The sequence below is a fragment of the Lonchura striata genome, chromosome 1, assembly GCF_046129695.1.
Source record: "Lonchura striata isolate bLonStr1 chromosome 1, bLonStr1.mat, whole genome shotgun sequence".
Classification (NCBI taxonomy): domain Eukaryota; kingdom Metazoa; phylum Chordata; class Aves; order Passeriformes; family Estrildidae; genus Lonchura; species Lonchura striata.
The window spans coordinates 66,374,179-66,396,925 of NC_134603.1; the positions used below are offsets into that span (position 1 = coordinate 66,374,179).

The window sequence follows — 22,747 nt, forward strand, 5'->3', positions numbered from 1 at the left end:
TGTGATTAGGGTTAGGAGCAGGGAGGTTGAGGAAAAATATAGTTATTGTCAAATAAGGGCAACAGTAGCAAGGTTTCTTAAATACTATTTCTGATTTGTGTGATGTGGATACCCTATTCCTGAAAATGTTCAAGGTCAGGTTAGATGCATCTTTGAGCAGCCTGGTGTAGAGGAAGGTGTCCCTGCCCTTGCCAGAGGGGTTGGAATGAGATGATCCTGAAGTCCCTTACAATCCAAACTGTTCTGTGGTTATATGATTTTTTTCCTAATTGTTTTTTTAATGGACAAAAGGTTTGAAAAAACAAGTGGACATGACTGTCTTCCTCGTTATTCCTTTGGAATCTGGCATAATTGTCTTCTCAGAGGAGATCGGATCTAATTTACATTTTGCAGTTTGGTTTTTGTTTTTTAGCCTTTGAACAAATGTCCAAAACCCCTAGAAGCTTATATGTCACTGTTGTAGGTATACATATAAATTTTACTGCTCTGTGGAGGAAATAGTGATTTAAACCTGTACCTAATTTTTGGTATGCTTTATACTTCCATTCTTTTTTCCCCAACAGAAATTCCCCCTAAGTAACTGGCACTGCACAAGAGAGAAATACTCAAGCTGGTTTAGAGTAATAAGGTACCAAAACCTTGGGAAAAGAATCATTCAGCCTTACTAGAGGACACCTCAAGGGCAACTCTAACTGTTCTGCTCTTCAGTGCCTCTGCTAGCCTGCTGCTAACTGTAGTCTTTGTGTATGGTTTGGTGCAGACCTGACTTCAGAGAGGATTTTTTGAAAACCTTTCTGAATAAAAATGGTTTCATGAAATACAATGAAAGAGAAAAATCAACTGGCACTTTTTTGTGTGTGTGGTGACATTTAAGACTACTTTAAGAAACAGCTTGCTTGTATGCTATTAAGTCTTACTTTACATTGAATTATTTATGGATGTGACTTTAATTCTTATTACCACTCAGTGATGTGACAAAGCCTTCACAGTGCTGGTTTGGGAGGTCAGTGTAGCAACCTGAGTATGCTTTGAGTGTTGTAATGTTGTTGTGAGAGTGGAATGTTAACTATTTCATCTATCAGCTGTTTTTTCATCACTGAAAAATGAAGAATCAAATACTTAGCTGTGGTTGGAACCTTTCTGTTCTTGCATTAGCTTTTGAGAGAGTATTGCTTCCTTGTAGAGCAAATATTTGCTTTCATGAAGATAGAGCAGCATTCTGTGGCTTGTTTTTTCGGCTTTTTGGTTTGGTTTGGTTTTTTTTGTCTTGTGTTTCTTGAGTCTGGGATTTCTTCTGTGACTTGAAAGCCCAGACAGAAGTTTTCTGGGATTCTATACAAACACAATTTCCTTTGCTTTAATTCCCTTACCACTATAGCTTTCCAATATATTTATTAAAATGAAGTCTTTCATTTAAAAAAGAAAAAAAAAAAAAGCCTAAAAACCTGACTAACTTTTTTTTCTTTCTGGAATATTGTGTTTTTCGTTGGCATTTACAGACAGTTAGCTAAAGTTTGATCCAATTATCTGTCTCACTTGAGTAGAAAGACACCATCTGCTGGCAAGTCCATTTAATACACAGTGTGCCAGCTTAGAAATGTCTCAAACTCTTTCCAAGGTCAAGAATTTTAGAGGTAAATCACAGTCCTCCAAGTGGAGAGATTTCTGAAAACTGTGTGCAGCTGGAGGTCTGTAGTGTACTGGCCAGCTGAGCCATATTTGTAGTCTGTTAGGGGAATTTAAATTGCTGGGGCCAGTTTTTGTTCTTTTTTTTTTGTTTTGTTTGAGTGTTTTGGTAGTATAGTGCATTTGACCAGTGTGATATGGAGTGTGGTGTGGGAAACGGAAAAAAATACATGATGCTTGAAAAGTAGAAATTATCCTACTATTATTGATTATTATTATCACTGAACATTAATTACGACAGTGCTGAATTCAGGTGAAGCAAAACTACCTACTGTTCATGCACACCATTCTTAACCCATCTGCAGATGGGACTTGCACAAATTAATTTTCAGAAGGAATTAAAGCAACCATAAAGAAGTGGGAGGATACAGGAAGAAGGAGCACTTTGATAAATGAGGAGCAAAGGAATAAAAAGGCAAGCAAACTACCACAAGAAAATGATAACAGTCATAATGGAGAACATACTTCCTGCAAATGCTGCGGTTATATTGAACAAATGCTGAATTATTTAAGGTTTAGTGCTCTGTATGAAGGCTGCTTTCTGCCTGCTTCTTTGTGCAGTTAGATAGATGATGAAGAGTCCAGCAGGTGGTACCTAGCTTACAGAAATAAATTAAATTGGAATTCTGCTTGCTGCACGGAAGGAGAGTGCTGTGTTTTGCTGCATAGGTACGCACTCCAGTTACCACTGGGGATAGAATGGCATTAGTTACTAAAAAGGTTTCAGCCTTTCTCCTCTATTAACTTAGTAAGCAACTATACTCAAATTGTTCCACAAACCACAGGTAAGAGATTGTCATGCACAGCCCAGATGTAGAGATCTTATCTGTTGTAGAAAAAGAAGTCACAGGTCTTGACAGATATGTTCATAATGCTACATTAAACAAAAACCCCTTTGTGTAGAGATAGTTTTTAAGGAGAAAGTCTTTCATGGAAGTAGTAAATTATACTGCTGGGTTTTCTTATGAAGCAGAATTAAATTGTATTTCTTAGCAGACACTGAATACAACTTCCTTTTTTTTTCAGGAGTTACTAAAGTTGATTATGGGGACATATCGTCACGACTTGGGCTAAGGCGCAAGCTCCAGTGCAAGCCTTTCTCCTGGTACCTGGAGAATGTTTATCCTGATTCCCAAATTCCACGCCACTACTTTTCTCTGGGAGAGGTAAGATTGCATCTTTCGTTTTCCCAATGTAAAGTACATTGTGCAGTAAGTTGTGTTTTGAACTGAGTAGTGAATGCAAGCTGTCTCCAGCAAAGTTCATGTATCTTGCACCTGTGTTTCTGTCCCATGTAGAATGACAAATCTGGCTTCTTAGTGGGGCAGACAACTGAACTTGGTATACAGAACTGTAATTTGAATGTTTTCTTTTTCTTCTACTACAGTACAAAATGTTATATAAATGGCTTTAGAAATATTCCTTCAGAAATGTAGTTGTGGATGACTTTCTGTATAACGTTCTGTGCATAGAGTATGAGTTAAGTTTTGCTTGAAAGCTATACTAAGTCAAGCAAGGTCTTTGCCTAAAAGCTGTTCTGACCTTTATCCCCAGAACCCTCACCAGTGACCAGCAAATTCTAGTGACCCCTAAGCCTTGCTGAGCATTTCTCTTTTTTCTTTAATCATTTTAACTGTAGAAATAGTACAGATGATCCTGTCCTAAATAAATAGGCACCTTCTCCTCTACAAGTAATGTTGAACTACATATCAAGTTTTCTGTAGAGTGATTTTGTACTGTTGATTTTAAAAGAAACACTATTAGCAGAGCATGCTTCTTCATGACTATCAAGAGACTTGATATTCATGCCTGCTTACTATATAATGATATAGACATTACTACTTTTGAAGGTTTTGGGCTGCAGACTCAATTGTGTCCATTCTGTTGTAGCTGAATCTTTGAGCAAGAAGTACCCCCAAGGTGGAAGGATCCCCCAAATAAAGCAAAGTAACAATCATGGTTCTGTAACCTGGTATCTTGAGCATTTGCTTGAGAGTTTGAATCTTGGACAATGATGCCTCATTGCTAATATAGATCATTTATTTCACATAACCTCTGGTGCATGGAGAGGACTGATGCCTTTGTGGTTTGATAAGGACCTAATTATCTTCTAAAAATATCAACCTTTGGTGATGTGCTCTTTTTCCCTTCTAGATAAGAAATGTGGAGACAAATCAATGTCTAGATAACATGGCAAGAAAAGAAAATGAGAAAGTTGGAATCTTTAACTGCCATGGAATGGGTGGCAATCAGGTGATAATTTTTCAAAAGGAATTTTCTTAATGTATTGAATTACTTGAGACAGTAGTACTCATTGGGACAATTCTTGGATGTTTTCAGTAGTTATCCTCAAAATATACTTAGGAAACCCTCATTAAAGAAAGTGCCTGTAAGAGGAAATGCATGAGAAGATTTGGTGGTGGTTTCTGCTTGTATATTTTTCAGGCCTGATTGCAATACATTTTACATCAACTTTAAATTCAAAAACAAAATAATGGGAGGAAAATAATGCTATGAGTTAGACTTCATCACTGTAGGTTCTTTGGAAATGCATTCTAGTTGGAACTCCTGATTGGCATTATTACTTAAAAAAAAACAAAAACAAAACCAAACATGCCTGTGCCTGAAATATATTTTAATGTATCTTTTTCTGGGTGTCAGTTGTGGGATCTGTTTTCTTGTTCTACTTTCTTAATGATTCTTGATGAATTATTTTTGCATAAACAGAGATTACATCTGTTTAGGGACGCTCCTGTTCCTTCACAGCAAACAGTCTTCAATTCAAAAAAGTCTATTTTGACTGAATAGCTTGTGATTGTTTATACTTGTTTCCACCCAAAAAAAAATTTAAAAATCTTTCCATACCTCGCTATTATGAAGGGAACAGGAAGCAAAAAAAAAAAATAGTGGGAATAAATGAAGTAATGTACAAACGTTCCCCTTTACCCCCACTCGAGGAGTTTTTTGGTTGAAGCAGTTCTTTTTCATTTCCTCTCATTCCTTTTCTGTCTAGGTTTTCTCATATACTGCCAACAAAGAAATTCGAACAGATGATTTGTGTTTAGATGTATCCAAACTTAACGGCCCAGTAACGATGCTCAAGTGCCACCATCTAAAAGGAAATCAGCTTTGGGAATATGATCCAGTGGTAAGTCTTATGACTTTTGGCTGTAAAATGAGGCAACTTTGGCTTTTACATGAGCCTGCAGAGCAACATATTCTGGTATGGACCACTATTGGACAGACAAAACAGGAAATAAAGTCAGGATTATGTTTCCTCTGTTACTAATTCACTATGTAGTCACTCAGTGGACATCTGTGTTGATTTAATTACCTGGTGAGTTTTGGGGGAGCTTTTGGAATAACATTTGGTATGTGCTTTGGGACCCTCTGGAGAAATATTATCTGCCAGTGTAGTGTTGTGTTAGAATCAGATCAAATATGGAGAAGTATTCCAGGTGTCTACTGGAGCAAGAAAAGATAAGAGTAATGATGTGGTGACAAATGTAGCACTTGGTAACATGTCTTGCACAAAGTTAAAAGGAAATACTTGTCTAATTAAAAAATGAGCCTTGCAAACTTATGAAGATTATTTTACCTTTCTAATAATGTTATGTCTAAGGTATAGATGCTTAAAACATCTTTATTGAAATCATACTCTCTCTTTGACATAATGTTCAAATTTACTTTGAAGTTCACGTGTTGAACTGTCAGATCTAGAAATCTAGAAATTGTCCATTGATTAATTCATCATTAGTTTGATTTTCAAGCTCTAGAAATGATTTCATGATTGAGTAATGCAATCAAGAACTCTGACTTCATGGATAGTTAGGAAGAAAGTAGTTCTTGAGCTTGTTAATTTAAAATCAATTATTGCAAAAGGCAGTTGTGAGACAATTTGTGGATGAAGAATCTTGCCAGTATTTGCAGTGACTATTTTTAAAAAGAATTGTCAGATATTTAGCTACTAAAAAATCATTTCACTAATTAAAAAGCAAGGTGGGGGTTATTTCTGACTAAATACACTTGCTATAGACTTCAGTAGCTGAGATGTTAACAAAGCCTGCAGCCTTTTAGACCAAGAGCAAATATGATGATTTTGTGATTAGGATGGCAGTTAATGTGGAAGACAATGGATCTCTGCTAGGATTTCTGCACATTGCTGGCAGTTGTTGACAGGACACTGAAGAAAGCTGAAGACTTGCAGGATTAAGTTAGTCTTGGGAACCATTCATTCTTGGTTTTAATGCAGTTAGTTTGTCTGACTTAAGCAGATAATATAAATATTACTACCACCTACAGTGATTTACCAAAGAGCAAGTGCTTTTCATTAGGTTTCTACCTTATCAGTGATAATAAAAATGCATCTTTAGACACTTAAATGCAATAATCTGTCTTGAAGTGATTGTCACAGACTTCCCCTATGTTGATCCTCAGCCACAAATTTGATTATATATGTTTTTTCTCTTTAATTTGTCAGTAGAAAATCCAGGCATAATCTTCAGAACATAACTGAAAGCTGGCTAAAAAAGCACAAAAAAAAGTTATAGGGCACTTAAAAAGAACTCCTGCCCACATAGCTAAGTGATTTTTTTCCTGTGTTTTTTTTTTTTTTTCTTTCTTCCTCTGTTCAACACCCACCTTCATTTTTCAGCACATCTATGAGTGCAGGAGATTGATGTGCTTAGGTTTTTGAATTAGATTTTTTCCTATTATCCTTTGCTACTTGTGCACGTAAGGCCACAACTTTTCAATCATTCCATTGCCCTGGCTGAGCTGCTGAATGAGAGAGGAAATACAGGTAGTAATGCCTGTGGTACCATAGGCAAGTTGGCGCACTGAGGAGTATCTGTAGAACAGTGGCAGGAAATGCAGCCTCTGAGGATCGCTTTTCCATGAGGATAGTGCTGAGGTGTAGAGTGGTTTACCAAAGGTTGCATAAGAGGGATTAGTAGGTACTGCAAAAGATATACACTTATGTGAAGTTGCACATACTTTTCATAAAATAACATACTTTTAAAAAAGAGCCCAAAAAGTGCTGAAAGAGCATAGGGTAAGGTCAGTATTGTGTCACCAGCTGAGGGAAAAAAAGTAGTTTTGAAAACATATTCAATGTGTTCATTTCTATCTGGTAAAAGCTACTATTATAACTAATAGCTGAAGTTGTATATCTTACCAACTTGTAATTTCTAACTCTTCAAAGATCCCTAGCTGTATAGTCCTATTTAAAGAATGGTGGATGTTGCTTGACAAAGAGCATCATTTACAAGTTAAGACTGTTTTGGTTTGCATAAAGCACTGCTTTTAGTGTCTACAATGTCATGTAGGATATTTAAGTGTTTTTTAGGATTGGGATCTGCAGTCAGCAACCACAGGGTCTTGTCTAGTTCCTACTTGCCTATGGAAAAGTTTTGATGCTAACTAGAAATTTTTTGGTTACCTTATGCCTGGTGATTTTTATAAAGCTAATTTCTTTTTATTTTCTCTTCAAGAAACTAACCCTGTTGCATGTGAACAGTAACCAGTGCCTGGACAAAGCCACAGAAGAGGACAGCCAGGTACCCAGCATCAGAGACTGCACCGGCAGCCGCTCCCAGCAGTGGCTGCTCCGCAACGTCACCCTTCCAGAAATATTCTGAGAGGTTCTAAAGAAAAGCAAGGATTGACTGGGCTACCTCGGCTAATACTTTGGCTACGCTGTTAAGTAGCAACAGAAGAAACTTCAGTTTCTGAATCCACAGTTCCTCAGCTGTTAGAACTCCTGCAGCTTCTCAGTATCTGTGAACCAGCCTTCCGTATAAGGATGTGAAACTACCACACGTAGCAGTGAAACTGTGCCCATGTTTACAAGATCGAAAGAGTCTCTTCCAGCAAATAATTTAGAGAACCTTTGGACAGTGGAAGCATAATCAATGAAATAGTCTCTCTGAAGAGCTACATATCGTTTTAGTTTGCTTGCACATCAGTAACCTCTGCTGAAAGTGCTGTTGTAATGAAGAAAGTTTCAAGAATTCTTTTTTTCCTGGTTAGCAGTGGTAATCAGACTACTAAATATAGATCCACAAATAAATGAAAGAGCTGCAAACCAGAGTCAGTATCATGACGTAAGAATTCTGTGGTTTAAAAGCAAAAAGTAAACAGGGTTTAATGAAACTAAATCAGAACTATGAAAAGTACAATTTGTTATAGTGAAGTATCAAATTTATATGTAGATTTTATACCTCAGTGGGGGAAAATAACCAAGTCAAAAGGCAATTGTTTCTCTTTTTCAATTGTGTGATAGTCCATAAATACTTTTTTTTGTCCTGGTGAGTCTAAAATTATTTTGGGCGCAAACAAAATGAGCATAAGAATAAATTGAACTCTTGAATGTCAGATCCACTTTCCTTTTAATTTTAATTTCTTGGCTGTTGGAATTGTATCTTTTTATTACTGTCTGAAAACTGGAGGTTAACATGCTGTCTAACTATTTTTTTTCCAGACCTGCCATTTCAATTTATACTTGGGTGAGTCAGCTTATGGACTTTCATGGCCAAACAAAAGATTTAAGTACACTTTGAGATTAAGTTAACTTCAGTATGCTTTAGCGCCCAAGACTTCTACTACTGTACTACAGTTTTGTTTTCATAGCAATAAATCTTTTGTTCCTTGTTTGATTTCAGTCATCGGAAAGCCAGAAGAAAAGATACATGATTTGCGTAGAAGATTGGCAAAACTGAAGGTTTTCTGGAATCCTTTTTCACTTCATATTCAGATGTGCTTCATTGTCAAGTGCATATTTAGATTAGACTCTGAATTGTAATGTTGATCTGCTGCTTTTTTCTAATAAAACCTAAAGAAAAATTGTGAAATTGGCATGGTTTTTAAAGTTAGCACAGCCAAATGCAGTATGACTATGTCATTACATTGGTTTGCATTTCTTAACTGAATTGCTTTGTTTTGTTAAGAAAAATCTGTGTGAGCTGATCTTGAAAATGAGCCACTGAAAGCTCAGAGTATACACTGAATTTTCTTTTGGAAAGGAGAATGAGATTTACTTAATGGAGAGGATATTTTTATGATAAATGTCATTGTTTGGCCAACTGTCCTGTAAAGCAAATTAAACCTAGACTCATGCAAAAGTTGTGTGAAATTATATTTGGCTGTTAAGGCTGTTTTAGATTTACTATCCCAAGTTGCTGTTGTCAGTGTTCTCTCCATTATTTCTGCAGCAATACACAAGAGTTTTCGTACAGAAAACAGGAGAAAGGCTAAAAAATTGTACTATTTCATCACTACTTTAAAATACATAGGATGAGACAATGTGGGTTTAATATTAGATAAAACATCCAAATATCTATCTTTTATTGACCCCTTTGTTTGGATAGCCCTGCAAATCTTATGAGATTGAAGTGGATTTAGGAAAGTAATTTATGAGAAATATATTGAAGTATACCAAGATAACTTAAAAAAAAAAAAAAAAGGAAGAAGTCCATCTTAATGTGAGAAGGCTTATTCCTTTCTTATGGTCAACAAAGAGGACGAGGTGGGTGACAGTGCCTTTTTTTTTTTTAATCTTAGCAAAGTAGCAATTTTTAGGGCGTGTGTGTGGTGTTGCCTAAGAATGTGGTATCTTTTACTTCAGAAACAATTTCCCAAACACAAAACATTATTTTAAAAACATTTCGATCAAAGAGGTTCTAAATCAGAGTTGGGTCAGCTTTCATGGAATGAGAAGCAGAAGCATCAGAAATGCAGTGCAAAAGTCCTGTAAGTTTTAAAAATTTCTTCATTTGTTTCAGATTTCATATGCACACAGCACATCACTGAACACACAAAACAAAATTTTCACTTTGTATTTTCAACTCTTATGATCCCTGCTGTGATATCCTGTTAATAAAACTGAAGTGCCATGGCTTGGGATGTAACTGAACTTGTAGGCAGACCTCAGTGTTACTGTGATTCTACCCTTCTTAGTTCTACAAGTCACTTTACATGCTGGTCACATAAAACTGCAGAACAAATAATTGCAGAACTTAAAATGCATGTATCAAGTTGTCACCGAGCTGAAGGAGCAGTCAGATTTCCAGCCTGTACCTGCTGAGTATGGGGAGGGGAAGCAGCTGTCCCGAGGGTGGCTGCAGCCCTGCGGTGTTTGGCTCCAAACCCCGCAGCTCAGCCAGTTCCAAGGTGGGTAACTGGGGCTGCTTAGGGCCAGTGGGCTGTGCTCAGCCTGTCCGTGTCTCCATGGCCCCTGCCCAGCAGCTGTGCTGTGTTGGTGACAACACAGGACTTCAGCAAAAAATCCCTGCACCAATGTGCATTTCAAATGTTCTGTCGTATTAAACATGTCTTTCAAACACGGCCACAGAACACGCAGAGTTATCTTAGAGCCTCTCTTGCCACAGAAGCTCGTGTCACCAGAGCTCCCTGCTGAAAGTGACCTTCCTTAGAACTCTGCTCAGCTGTAGTCACCCAGCAGTGGTCCTCCACTTACAGGCATAATGCTTCTGTATACCAGCTTTGAGTAGGAATATTAGTTGGCTCTATCAGTTACAGACATACTTAATTCCTTTCCATCTAGTCTGCCTTCTTGTATTTGAGTCTTCAGACAGAATTTTAAGAATCTCGGTATGTATTTTTATTTAATCCATTCTGAAAAACAAAGTATTGCCTTTTCCTTATTGTGCAACACACCTGTGTTACAAGATGTATGAATGTTTTCCGGTAAAAATCTCACTTTAGTTCTTCAGCATTTATTGCTGTTCAGGTCAGATGTAGGAGGGAAAAAAAAAGCCCTGCTGAGAGGTTTTTAACCTTGATAGCAAATAGTTGTATGGTAGTGAAAAAAAATCAGTAGCTATATATTGAAGAGAATTGGTAAGCTCTCCTGTTGTCCTTTGTCCTGTGCTCAGTGTATTTAGCATGAATTCCCTATGTGTGCTCTAAAGGCAGTGTTCTGTTCTCCATCTCTTTTCATTTGCTCGTCTGAAGACATTTATTGAGAAATAATAGTGCTTTTTAACTGAGTTGAAGTAAATTACACATTGTGATACAAACTTTAGATAACTACATTGTGCCAACTCAGATTAGGTCATCTTGAGTCTCTTCAGATACTGGAAGTCACAAAAGTTATCTGTGTGTACATATGACTATGACTGTTTTCTCAAACTGTCAGTTTGTTTTATCAGTATTAAGTTGTATTTTAACAGTGTTATTTTTATGGTAGTTCCATTCAAAGGGGCTTGGCAGTCCCTTTTCATTTTAGCATAACAATGGTTCTCATCTGAGATACATACTGTAAGCAAAAGACAGAATCTGTGTTAGAAAGAAAAGTTGGATGATCCTTTTTAATTCTTTCTTGTATTAGTTCAAGTAATGTAGCACATTCAGAGAGATGAGCAAAACACTGGCAGATTTATTCTGCTATATTTCTCCTTCAAGGTAAGTAAGGAGATGCAAATGTGCTTCAGAAGATTAACTAAGAAATAGTAACTCAAAGCTTTCCTTCACTACTTAACTTCATTCTTCATGCTTTCAAATGAAGAACTGTAGGAAAACAAGTGCTACAGAATAAATTTTGGTAGCTTTAGGAACTTTGTATCTGATTTGAACTAAATTGTGAAGAGTAAAGGTTTAGGATAAGAGAGGAATGTGCAAAATTCAAAACTTGCACAATGTCAGAGTGCTGTTTGCTCTCAGTTCTATTGCAACATTTCTTATAGTCATTTTAAAGTAAATAGTTCTCAGGTTTGCATCTTACTCTAACCACTGATGATTGAGAATTGTTCAGCTAAGCATAGTTGTGATATGTGAAGGTGGTGATCATGAAGTTCAGTATTTGAACAACAAAATAGTACTTTGATAAGTAAGTAGTTATATAATAAGTTTCTAATGCAGAAAACAAGACTGACACATGACTAATAGGTTATAGAAAGACTAGAAATTATGACATTGAGATGAAAACAAATTCACTGCATTGTTCATGAATTGTCTTTATAAATCTTGGAGGATGTTTTTATAACATTTTACTTGCATTTAATGCAGTGTAAGCTGACCTTGCCAGACCATTCAGCTTGGTGATGCTTCTCCATATCAGAATTGAATTCGGAGATTAAATCAAACTACTACTTCCAACAACAAACCAAGTAATTGTCATAGCACTGGTTCAGGACATAGACAGTAACCTGCTTCTGAAGCAGTCATGACTGGTTTCCTTGCCCCTGGAATAAATTTAAAGTCACATAGAACTTCCTTCAGTTTTAAATGCATCTTATTTCTTTCTTTCAGTGGATGGATGTCATTAGGAGGTCTGATAACTGATGTTTTTAATCATTGTATTCTTTAGAAAAGCCTTTTGGCCTCACCTCTTGTTAAGTCCTGTCTCATTTTCATCACCTTTCTCTGAGTCCTTTTTTTTTTTTTTTATTTTCAAAGGGTTGGATTGTGGTTTTTAGGATAGTGATGAGGACATATATATTGCTTTAGAGATATGCGTTATTTCTGTGTTATTCATAAGGCATTCCAACAGTGCATTAAGTAAATGTTTTCAGGAAGTGATCCTCAGTGGCATTTTAGTCTTCTGAATATTTATCTTATTATACAGGACTATAGAAGTAATTCTTTGTTCCATTTTGCATTAAGTCGAATTTATAGATTTTTTGCTTTCTTTCCATGTATGCTGTTTAGTCACCTAGGGTTAGTTATTTTGCTGTCTTAAATAAATTGGGACTTCTTCCTCAGTGCTTAATGATACTGATTCAATCACACATTTCTAACGTTCCCACTTTTCCTTTTCTCTTGGGTTTGAACAGACCTTAGTAGGTCATCTGGTCTAAACCTTTGCAAAAGCAGGGGTGACTTCAAAGTTGGATCAAATTGCTCAGGACCTCACCCCATCAGCTCCTCCATGTCTTGAAGGATACAACTTTCTGGCCAACCTGTCTGTGTCTGACACATCTCATGGTGAAGTACTCCCCACCAGTACCTAGTCAAAATTTCCTGCCACTTTTCTGTGCCTTTTACTGTACATTTAAAAGTTAATCATAAATCTCGACTTTGCAGATATTGTCTGCTCTGTCATTTTCTTGCTTCTGGGACTATAACCATTTGGCTCTGTATAGTTCATATACTGAGAGTGAACTTGCAATAGAACAGAGGTTAAACCAGTGTTTCAAGAGATTTCAACACTACTTCCTCTAAATTCTAGAAATATGTCTTTCCTACAAACTTAACTTTGGCAAAGAGAGGCACCTATCCTGTGAAGTGGTCCAAGAAAAACTGTTGGGTCCATGTCCAGTCCACAGGAAGTGGGAAAGAAGCCCAGCCTTTATTGCTGTGGTGACTTCAGCACTGGAAATATTCAGACCAAAGAACTTGAGAGTAAGTTTTGTAGTTGCCTTGGCTCTCCAGTGAGGAGATCTGGATTGTTTCAGAACAAAAACCTTGTTTCAAGTTCAGTGAAAACAGGAAGAATTTTCTAGCTGCTGTTTTCTCTCCTGGTTTTGATGTTTGTGAATTGATTAATTGGGGTACCTGAGTCTCTAGTGGATCTTTTTGGTCTGAAAATGTTTTCAGGTAGCTAACCAGATTAGCAAAATAGCATTTTCAGTCTAGGCCAGTTAGATAGACATGGCTCAAATGACCATTTCTGGTGGTAAGTATGCCGGGTCTTGGGATATGACAGCTGTCACTATAGATGATTGCTGTAATATGGTAAGTGATGGCTTGTTGAATGGCAATGACCCTTTGCTTGTGCTTTCTCCTGTACTCTTTTGAGTCAGGAAGTGCTGGGAGTGAAAGTGTCATTTCCATTACCCAGAGTAAAGAACCTCTTCCTGTGTGAAATGATGAAAGAAATGTATGCTTGGGGCAGTGAGATCAAGTTGCACATATAGTTCCATTTAAATGTGGCTGTACTTACATGGTGAATGAACTGGAAACAAATCTCAAACCCAAAAATCCTCTCTCACATTCCCAGATGCTGAAAACCACAGGAACCAACTGTATTACCCATACTTAGGCATGCTTGAATGTAGTAGCTCTCAGAATTACCCTTTGTAGTCAAAGCCAATCATTATTCTGATCTGGCCTGTTTTTTTGTGATCTTGAATGTGAATTACTGAATGAAAACAGAGAATTATTCAATTACAGATTGTGCATATGTGCATATGTATGTGAAGTAGTTCAGACAAAGCAAATTAAACTACTTCAATTAGAACCGAAGTTGAACCTGGCAGCAGGAGCATGTACACCCAGCCTACATCAATAGGCTATTGTACACGTTTGCTAAATGTTGTAGGCATGCTTAGCTCTGCCTGTCTTGTTTGGTACAGAAATTGGTCAGTGCCACCTCGACCCTGCTCAGTCAAGTCCCTGGTGTGAGGAAACACTTCATTGTTCTCATTCCTTTCCACAGTTCTGGGTTGCCATGAGGCATCATGTGCCATTTCCACTTTTCTGCCTTTTACTTTTGCCTTGAAAAAAATGCCTTTCAACCCTGTGCAACAGTGCTGGAATGTAACTTGGAGGAAATCATATCTTCTGAGTCATGGCTTTTGTAGAAACCAGATCCATATGATCTGGATTTTTTCTGGCTATGGATTTGCCAGGGCTGGGTCTCCTGGGTAGGGTGGTAGAATGGGTACTGATCAGTCTCCTAAGATATGCTTTGTTCCTGGACACTTCAGTCCAATTAGATCTTCCAGCCTTATGCAGGGTTCAGAATCCATTTAAATATAATCAATTAAGCCTGTTGGTTCCTGAAGTCAGATTTGTGACAAATAAATCTGGAGTGATCTTAAATGATCATTGACATTGTTAAATTTATTTCTTCAGGGTCCCAAAATTCCCACACTCACCCCTCAGCGCTTGGTCAGCATAAAAGAGGTTTTTTGTCTTTGCCAGGCCAGTAACTGGAGATGACTCTTCAATAATGCTCAGGTGTTGGCATTTTAGAGCTCCTGGTTCACTGCAGTTCAGCACACCTGGTCTGCTCTGCAGTTGTTTTTGGAAGCCATCTGCCTGAGAGCACCTCTCTGCCTCTGCCAGTGTGGTGCTATGGCTGTGCAATGTGGACATCATAGACAGGTCAGATTATTCTGCACAGCAAGCAGGCAATGCCTTTGGCATGGTGCAGCTGGCAGCACAACATTCCCAGCTGGTGTAATATCCACAACACAGAATGTCCTTGTGTTTTGGTGTAGAAGCAGTTGACCATTGCTGTCTTGGTGCTCTGAGCCTCAGATTTTCTTCTGTCTCATTTACTGCATACTTGGAATATTCTGGTTCATGTCACAGTATCTTATGTGGGAAATATCTGAGGAATATGTAATGGACTTTCTTCCAGACATGGGGTTATTTGAGTCTGCCCGTTAATTGTGTGTTTGACTTGGACATCAATGAGACACAATAATTGTTCTCATCCTGTTAGTGATGTATGGGAAATTAAAAAAGACATCTATTAGATGTGCTTCTGGCTGTGGGACTGGAAAGATTGATGTACAAGGTTCCTTCATTTTTCAAAGAGATGACAAAACTAGAGCCATAGTAAGGAAGGCAATGTGGTTTGGTGGGATGTCTGATGATAGTGGGATTGCCTTTATCACTCCCCCAAAGCTGTTCAGTGCTATTGTCCCTTCTCCCACACCTCTTTTTGGAGAACTGTGGAGCACTGTGCCAAAAAGTTCTCCAGTACTTTACTCCAGGCATGGATGTGAGACAAATCTTGGGATCAAACATCTCTGCTGCCCTGCAAAATACTATCTCAACAGCAGAAACAATTGTACCACCTATAGATATTTATGGTTTTTTAGTGGGTTGCTCTAACAGTCCTTAATATTGCTGGTTAGAGCAGTAGAACTGGAGGAGGCTGTGGTTTGTCCTGTTTTGCAGACATCATTGATGTAAGGTGTTTTGGTTTTGTTTTGTGGGTTTTGGGCTTTTTGTATATTGTCACACTTTGATGTGTTAACATTCCATGATATTACATCTCCATAAGGAAGTTACATGAGTTAAGCATCCTCTGATGGAACTTGTCTGGAGATGTCAAAAGTACAAATTCTACCAGAAGCACAGAGAAGGTAATAGAGATAACAACTCCCCTGCCCTGCACCAACCTTCACCTGAGATTTTTTTGAGATATGCAGTGAGGTAGTTCATCGTAGATTTCTTTCTGGAGTCATCTGAGGTCCATCCACTCTAATTGTTACATAAAGGTACCTATTTTTTTTTTTTTATTAAACCCCTCACCACAAAAGCTGCACTTCAAAGAATCACCATAGACAGCTTTGCTTTAGTTAACAGGGTGAAGCTCTTTAGTTTCATTAGTCCACCTAATGTTGTCTGTAGTATTAGCTGTCAAAGCTAGGGACCAGCCACCTCAGTGTCCTTTGTGGACTTCTTCACTGCATATATATCACTGGGTTTTTACTGTGTTCTTCCTGCCCCTTCTCAAGCTGGTGATGTGAGGATGTAGGGCTGGCATGTCAGTGAGAAGCGACCCCTGGCAAGCAGCTATCCAAGTGCTGGGCATTTCACATTAGCACCGTAGGTGGTCCTATACATATTTCTTTTGAAAATAGAGCAGTTTAAAACCCACAAGTGGAATTAATCCACATTTCTTTGCTCATTTTCCTCTCTCCTTTCCTATTCCATGAGAATCCTTACAATTTGTGGCTAAGAAAGAACTTAGACGGCACTAGGCACAATTGTATCCCAAAAATGAGGAGAGGAAGAGTTCCTTTTCACTCCATGGATTCTAGAGATAAAGAATTATGGTATTTCTGCAACCAAGATGAAAACTGCATCTTGCAGAAACCCAGTTAGAGGTAATCTCACTGTATGCAAACTTTTGCATGGATTTTTTTTTTTTTTAAGTGATGAAGTGAGCTTTGACTTCTGACTGTCTTGATTATTCAGAGCATGAAGCTTATTGAAAGCTGAGCCATTGCAAAAGGCTAATGAAGTGATTGTTCCTGCATCCTGTGGATGTAGCTTGATGACTGTAAAGTTCAGCTCGAATTTTTTAGGACGTGCCTGGACTAGGAATGTTAACTAGCTAAGACACATTTAATACAGCTGCATATAATCAAGGATGGTATAAGTAGAAGCTCATATTCTACCTGGTGGTGTTCAGGTTAAAAAGTAATGGAGTAAATGTGATTTGTTACTTGTTGGCACATAAAAATGGAAGAAAAACACAACACAGAAAAGTGGCAGCCCTGCTAGTTGCAATAATATGTTTCAAGTTTTGAAAGTTGTGGGGATAGTAAAAAAAACAAAAACTGAATGAACAATTGCTTCTTTGATTTCCTGAAAGATTAATGTCTAATGCTTCCCTACTTACTGAAAGCAGGAATTTTCTCTTATAAAGTCCAAGTTGCTGTATCTTCTTAACCAGTTTTTGCTGTCTCTGCAACCACTGCAAATGAGAAATATTTTCAGTCAGCACAGGGGCAAGCTGTGCTTTCCCAGGAGTCATTCTGTTGGTTTAAGTAGCTTGCAATAGATATATATAGCTGAGTCTTAGGAAAAAAATTATTTTTCTTAAAGTTAGGAGAGCCAAAAAGGTATCTGATACCTAGTGGAAAAAAAAATCTTCACAAGTTTGAGCCAAACTTAAACCATTATTTTACAATCCTTTCTCTGAAATAAGTGACTGGGCTCAAGCTCATGTGCTTCTTACAGGCAGGTTACAAATGCCTGTCACCACTGTGAGCCACTACCTGCCCAGTGAAATGTTCTATAGCAGATGTGCAGGGAACTTCTGCTTTGGGCTGCAGAGCCCAGAGACCTGGGCTCCCCAGTTTTGTGGTAGCCACAGAGACAGGTTATTGAGAGACAAGATAAGAGGTCCATTAAAATGTGATGACAACTGGAAATGCACATGAAACATTGTGAACTGAGGAGACTCCCTCTGAAGATTTTCTCATCCTGACTCCTTGTCACTCGCATGACATCACTTGTGTCTGCTTTGCAGGAAGGATTTCTGAATATCCTGAAAGAGGTTGACATGCTGAGGCTGGGGCAGTGTATTTCTAAGGGTCAAAGCAGCACCAGCTCCAGCACTGGAGTTTTGGTGACAGGGCACAACAGTGAAGCACAAGAGTTCAGTTGCTCCATGCCCTGTTCAATTTTCATTTACAAAAGGGATAGCCCACAAATGCCACCCTTCTCATCCCATTGAAAAGATTGTGCTCATCTTCCTGTCCCTTTTCCTGTGCATGTGTAGAATACGTTTTTTTTTAAGAAAAGAAAGCCTTGCTTAACATTCAAAGGATGTTTTTAGATTCCCTTTTCATGAAAAGGCAGTGTGCAGGTATGGGGAAGCAGAAAGTCTTAAGATAGTGTGTTTAGAATTAAATGTCTCTGGTGAATTGCATGGAAAATTCTGCTAGTCAGGATTCTTCAACTGTCAGCATTAGGGTCTAGTTCACAAGAAAAAAAAAAATACATAAAGCAATTTTTAAGAGAAAAAAACCCAAAAACACACTACCACTTATGGTGTTGCGATGGCTTAGTATTTTGAAATCTTTACCCTCAAGGAAGAATACGTAACACACAATTTTGCAAAAGAATTGGCAAAATATTTTGATGATGACAGCTAAATGAGCTCACTTTTGCCTTTTGAGGGAGGTCTATTCTCCTTGTATTTTCACTTGGTTTTTCCCCTTCTCCCTTGTCCTGAGGGCCAAAAAATGTAACTCTGTGGTTTCCTCTGAGGTGTAATGCTGGAGCAGAGCAGGAGGTAGGTAGGTGTGGTGTCTTGCTGCTCTTGGGTTGCTCTGTGCTTTCCTGGGTTGTGATTTCTCTTGCAATTGTGCCCCCTGCCATTTCCACTGTTACAGTCATTTTATGTGGTTTTTTCCTCACCAAATCAGGGTAACCACCCACCCTTCTCTTTCTGAACTCAAACCAGGTACAAAAGACTGCATGAAATTTCAGAAGCTTCCCTACACTATGTGTATCTCACTGACTTGATTTTCTCTCTGCTTTCCCTTCCTGTTGCAGAATTATTTTACATCTAGAGTCGATACCCATGGCCTCACTTGACTTCCTTTCTGACTGAATCACTGTGGCAGGCACAGCTAAAGTGTGGGCTGCTGTGGCTGCCATTGGCCACTCAGCTCCTGCTCTCCTTGCCACCTTCCCCAGGTGACACACATTGCCTTGGATCACTTGACTGCTCTTGGCATGAATGGGTTTTGTTGCACCTACCTGTAAGGCACAGCCCTTTTCAAAGTCGCAGCTTAAAGCCATGGCAAAGGCAAAATTGGTACCAGGATTGGTCCCACATGGCATATAAATTCCTCATTGCTTTTTGACAATGTTTTAAAGGTATAAAAACAAAAAAAACCAGCAGCTTCTTCTTTGGTTTTGTGCTATGAAGGGTACCAGGGATCCTGACAGAGGCTGCCAACCATCAGCAAGGCTTTTGTCAAGCGAGAAGCACCAATGAAAAGATGACTCAAAATTAGGGAACACTGACCAGCCAAAACTGCATCTCTTTCTATAGCAACCTCCTCACTCTTGAGCTGAATTTTGGGTTTCTCCCAAGATGTTCAGTCTTTTCTTTTTTTTATCCTCAGTGTAATGAAAACCTTTCAGAAAACTTCTGGGCACTGGAAGCAAAATCTTTTGTGTAGCAGCAAGGGATTAGGCCTTGGGGACAACCATTAAACAATTGTTTTAAACAGATTTTAAGTGTTTGTATTGGACCACTTTTTGGCACCCTCTTTGTTTCTTCTTAAAACCAGGAGCATCAGTTACTATGAGTACAACTGTGTATGGCCATAAGCAGCTGCTAAATCATATGAAAGAAATTAAAACCTCTCTTCTGGGCCTAAGAGTGCTGTAAATTCTGTGATCTGAAATTTTGGGAACTTGTAGGGTTAGCACTAATAATCAGCAGTCCTGTCAAACTCCGTCATAGCTGGCTTAAAATGCAGGGGGAAGCATGGAATTGCACCTGTCCAAAGCAGTCTGCTTTGGGGCCTTTCCAAAAGCTGAGGAATACAAAGAATGGGAAAGCAAATCTTGCATGTTTATATCAAACAGCTCTCTAGCTGTCACTGAAATATTTGCAGCTGCCTATGTAAGCCTAACCTGCCATTGGCACTGTATTTTGATTCAGTGCACAATGGTTAAAATTTTCAGTACAGTTATGCATGATTTTTATTTTGTTTGTAGATTTTGCTTTGACAGACACCAAGTTCCCTAATTTAAAAAGCAGAGGTGGCTTCAGTTTTTAATTTGCACTGCTGATAAATGATCTCTCCTGCGCTTGACTAGGTAAGTGAATTGAAAGTATCTATGATGACTCCTCTCCTCTCCCTCTCCTCTCCCTCTCCTTTCCCTCTCCCCCTCATTAGGAACACAAGAATTTCCCTGTGATTTAAAAAATAACGTAATATGCTTCTTTGGTTTTCAGCTTAGCTATGTAGAGCTGAACTTCAGTCCTGAAGATCAGGGTGAGTGCAAGTATTGTGCTTTAACTCTCAGTCTTGTTTATTTTAAAACCAAATAAGTAATTTTCAGAATCTTATGTCACTTTCACCCTGGTTTTAAGCATGAAAATAATGCTGGTTCCTGGAAATTTTCCTACCTGTGCTTATAGTTTACTGTGCTTCAAGAACGGGCCTAGAATTGACTTGAACTTTAATATCACTCAGCTGAAGTAGGCAGGTAAATTTTCAATTATTTCCAACAAACTGATAATGGTGAAAATGGAGAAGAGACAATTTGAATAAAATATCATGGCCTGCTTTTAACTTAGAAATAGCAATGCTGCTCTGAACCTGTAAATGAAGATTAAAGAAAAATCTCTGAAAAGGACTTTGGTTTTCTACTATGACACAACAGGACTCACTTCCTAATGCACAGAAAATCTTCTCTGGGCTATAAATGTCATCCTCTGCAACTGGGCCATGTGCTGAAGACTTAAGGAGAAAGTGCTTCAGACCACAAGTTTGACTTTTTTAAAATTAGATCAGTAATTTGCAGGAAGTTCCTGAGCTGAGTTTGGATCACAGCAGAGTTCAAACCAGAAAAGTGAGGGGGAAGGTGCTGAGCATGTGGCTGTGCCATCAGCCTCTAGTGCATTCAGGGCCACGCAAGTAGCACAAGCGTTTCTTCTTTGTGCTTCCACTTTCTTAACTGTGGACATGTGGATTTAGTGTGTTAGCCATGGTTTAAGTAGGTTGTTTAAACAATTACATTTCAGAGACCATTACTCAGTACTTTTTACTCTTGTTCTTGTCACACAATGGTCATTGTCTGTTTGAAATTCAAGCTTCATATGAAAATAATCCAGAGTGCAATAGCTGTGTTCCTATTTGGATGTGTTTCTGGTTTGTTTTTTTTTTTTGATACATCTAATTCTGTCAAAAAAGAAAGAGAGATTACAGTAGTATTTGGGGTATTTAATTCTCAGAAGCCAAACATAGTATAGTTAACTTCAGTGAAAGCCTGACCAACAGCTACGAAATAAACTTTCATTATTGTTCCTCTGTTTAAGCAGCACTTCCAATGGACTTTCCCTTCATTTATCTGCATTGTGCTGATACCAGCAGTTTGCTCCCTGTGAGCTTCCTGAGCTCTGTCAGGCAATGCTTCCATCACACTGCAGATGGTTTTGCATGAGGGGTTTGGCAAGGGAGTATGTCAGTGCTGCCTCCGAGTAAGCAGGATATATTAGCCAGCTCTTTTTTCTCTCCTTGCCCTATCTCCTGTCTTTTCTTACAAGGAAGAAAACATTGCACAATATAAAGATGAAGTGTAAACAAAATTGTTATCTTGGGGCTTTGAAGGCTGGGTAGGTAGGCTCCTGAGGGAGGTGGTCCCCACAAGACATCCATCTTTTCCCAGCTAAACCTAATTTTGCAGGCTGCTGTGATACAACATGAGCTCCCAAGATTGCACCTGGTTTTACTAGTGGTGTTCACATAATTTGCAACTTGCTTCAGGTGGCTGCCTGGGCTTGCAACTGAACCAGCCTTATCTGTTTATTGTAGCACTCTCAAGGCAATTTTTAAATCTGCTTTGGTTGTTGCCAGAGGCTTCTGAGGGAGCAGATGCTCCATCCTCATCCTCTCTTGGCATCCTCCTGACCTGAAACTGAGGGTGGCTGTTATCTCCCAATGCACACTTCTCTGGGTGGCAAGCTGGTGGGATGACTGCTGTCTGAAGTCCCTGGTGTCCCCAGACGATGTAGGCTTGTGTTGCAGAAAGTGGAGGTGGGACCTAGAACAAAACTTTTCATAGAGCTTTCTATAAAGATTTATGTATCTCTTATATCTCCATAAAAAGCCAACTGCTCTGATACCAGCTTTCAGCATCACAGCCACCTTCTTCTTGACATTAAAACACCTTTTTTATCAGAAATCTGTTATACTGTAGATCTGTTCTAAATTCAGATCTGTCCTAAACACACTTTAGTCTAACATCCAGTATCACTTGCTGCTTCATTATTTAATACACTTCCTATGTTATGAAGCTATCTTTGGTTTGTGTTTGTGCTGGCTTTTTTTTTTTTTCTCTCTTTGTGCTTCCTTATATTTTAACCAAATGAAGTGTTCATTCTAGAAGGAAAGTATTTGGAGGGTGAAGCTTTGTACAAAATGTAATTTTGTATTGTCATAACCAGATCTTCAGGGTTTATATATTTAAACACTTGAAATTTTTCTTCCATGCAATAAGAAGGTATTCCCATCCTTTACCCTGTGAAGGCAAGGTACTGTTTTCCTGAATGCTGGTACAAATATCCTCTTCTTCATTAATATTGATGGTGGTTCAATCATCAGCACCAAGTTTCCTTTCTCCTATTACAGGACAGACTCTTTACAAGAAACCCTGGCTCCCTGAAAAAAATTCATAGCTTGGAACTTCTTTTTCCTTTCAATACTGTTCTCTCTGGCAACTGACTTGTAACTCTGTGATGGTGTCCAGTTGAAAGTTAATAATCTCATTTGCTCTTCAGAGTGCTTTGCAGCAGGCCATGGACAGATTGTCAATTCCCCTTAGCTAGCAGTGCTTGAGGTGATCATTTCTGTCCACTGTGTGTTTGCCAAAAATGAAGCAATCC

At 38.4% G+C, this 22,747-nt stretch overlaps 1 protein-coding gene and 1 long non-coding RNA gene across 4 annotated transcripts in view; both read left to right on the plus strand.

The window, feature by feature from the left end:
* The window catches only part of GALNT1 (polypeptide N-acetylgalactosaminyltransferase 1), an 85,998-nt gene extending 77,191 nt beyond the window's left edge, over positions 1-8,807 (plus strand). For all 3 annotated transcript variants that reach the window (XM_021528776.3, XM_021528775.3, XM_021528777.3), the window contains 4 exons: positions 2,713-2,852; positions 3,841-3,939; positions 4,700-4,834; positions 7,179-8,807. In XM_021528776.3, coding sequence (XP_021384451.1) covers positions 2,713-2,852; positions 3,841-3,939; positions 4,700-4,834; positions 7,179-7,325 — 521 coding nt within the window. In that variant the 3' untranslated portion in view covers positions 7,326-8,807. The remainder of the gene's footprint in view (positions 1-2,712; positions 2,853-3,840; positions 3,940-4,699; positions 4,835-7,178) is intronic.
* An 11,110-nt stretch (positions 8,808-19,917) lies between these two features.
* LOC116183316 (uncharacterized) overlaps positions 19,918-22,747 on the plus strand; it is a 29,631-nt gene continuing 26,801 nt past the window's right edge. Inside the window, exons 1-2 of the long non-coding RNA XR_004147916.1 lie at positions 19,918-19,956; positions 20,096-20,135. This is a non-coding gene — a long non-coding RNA (uncharacterized LOC116183316). The remainder of the gene's footprint in view (positions 19,957-20,095; positions 20,136-22,747) is intronic.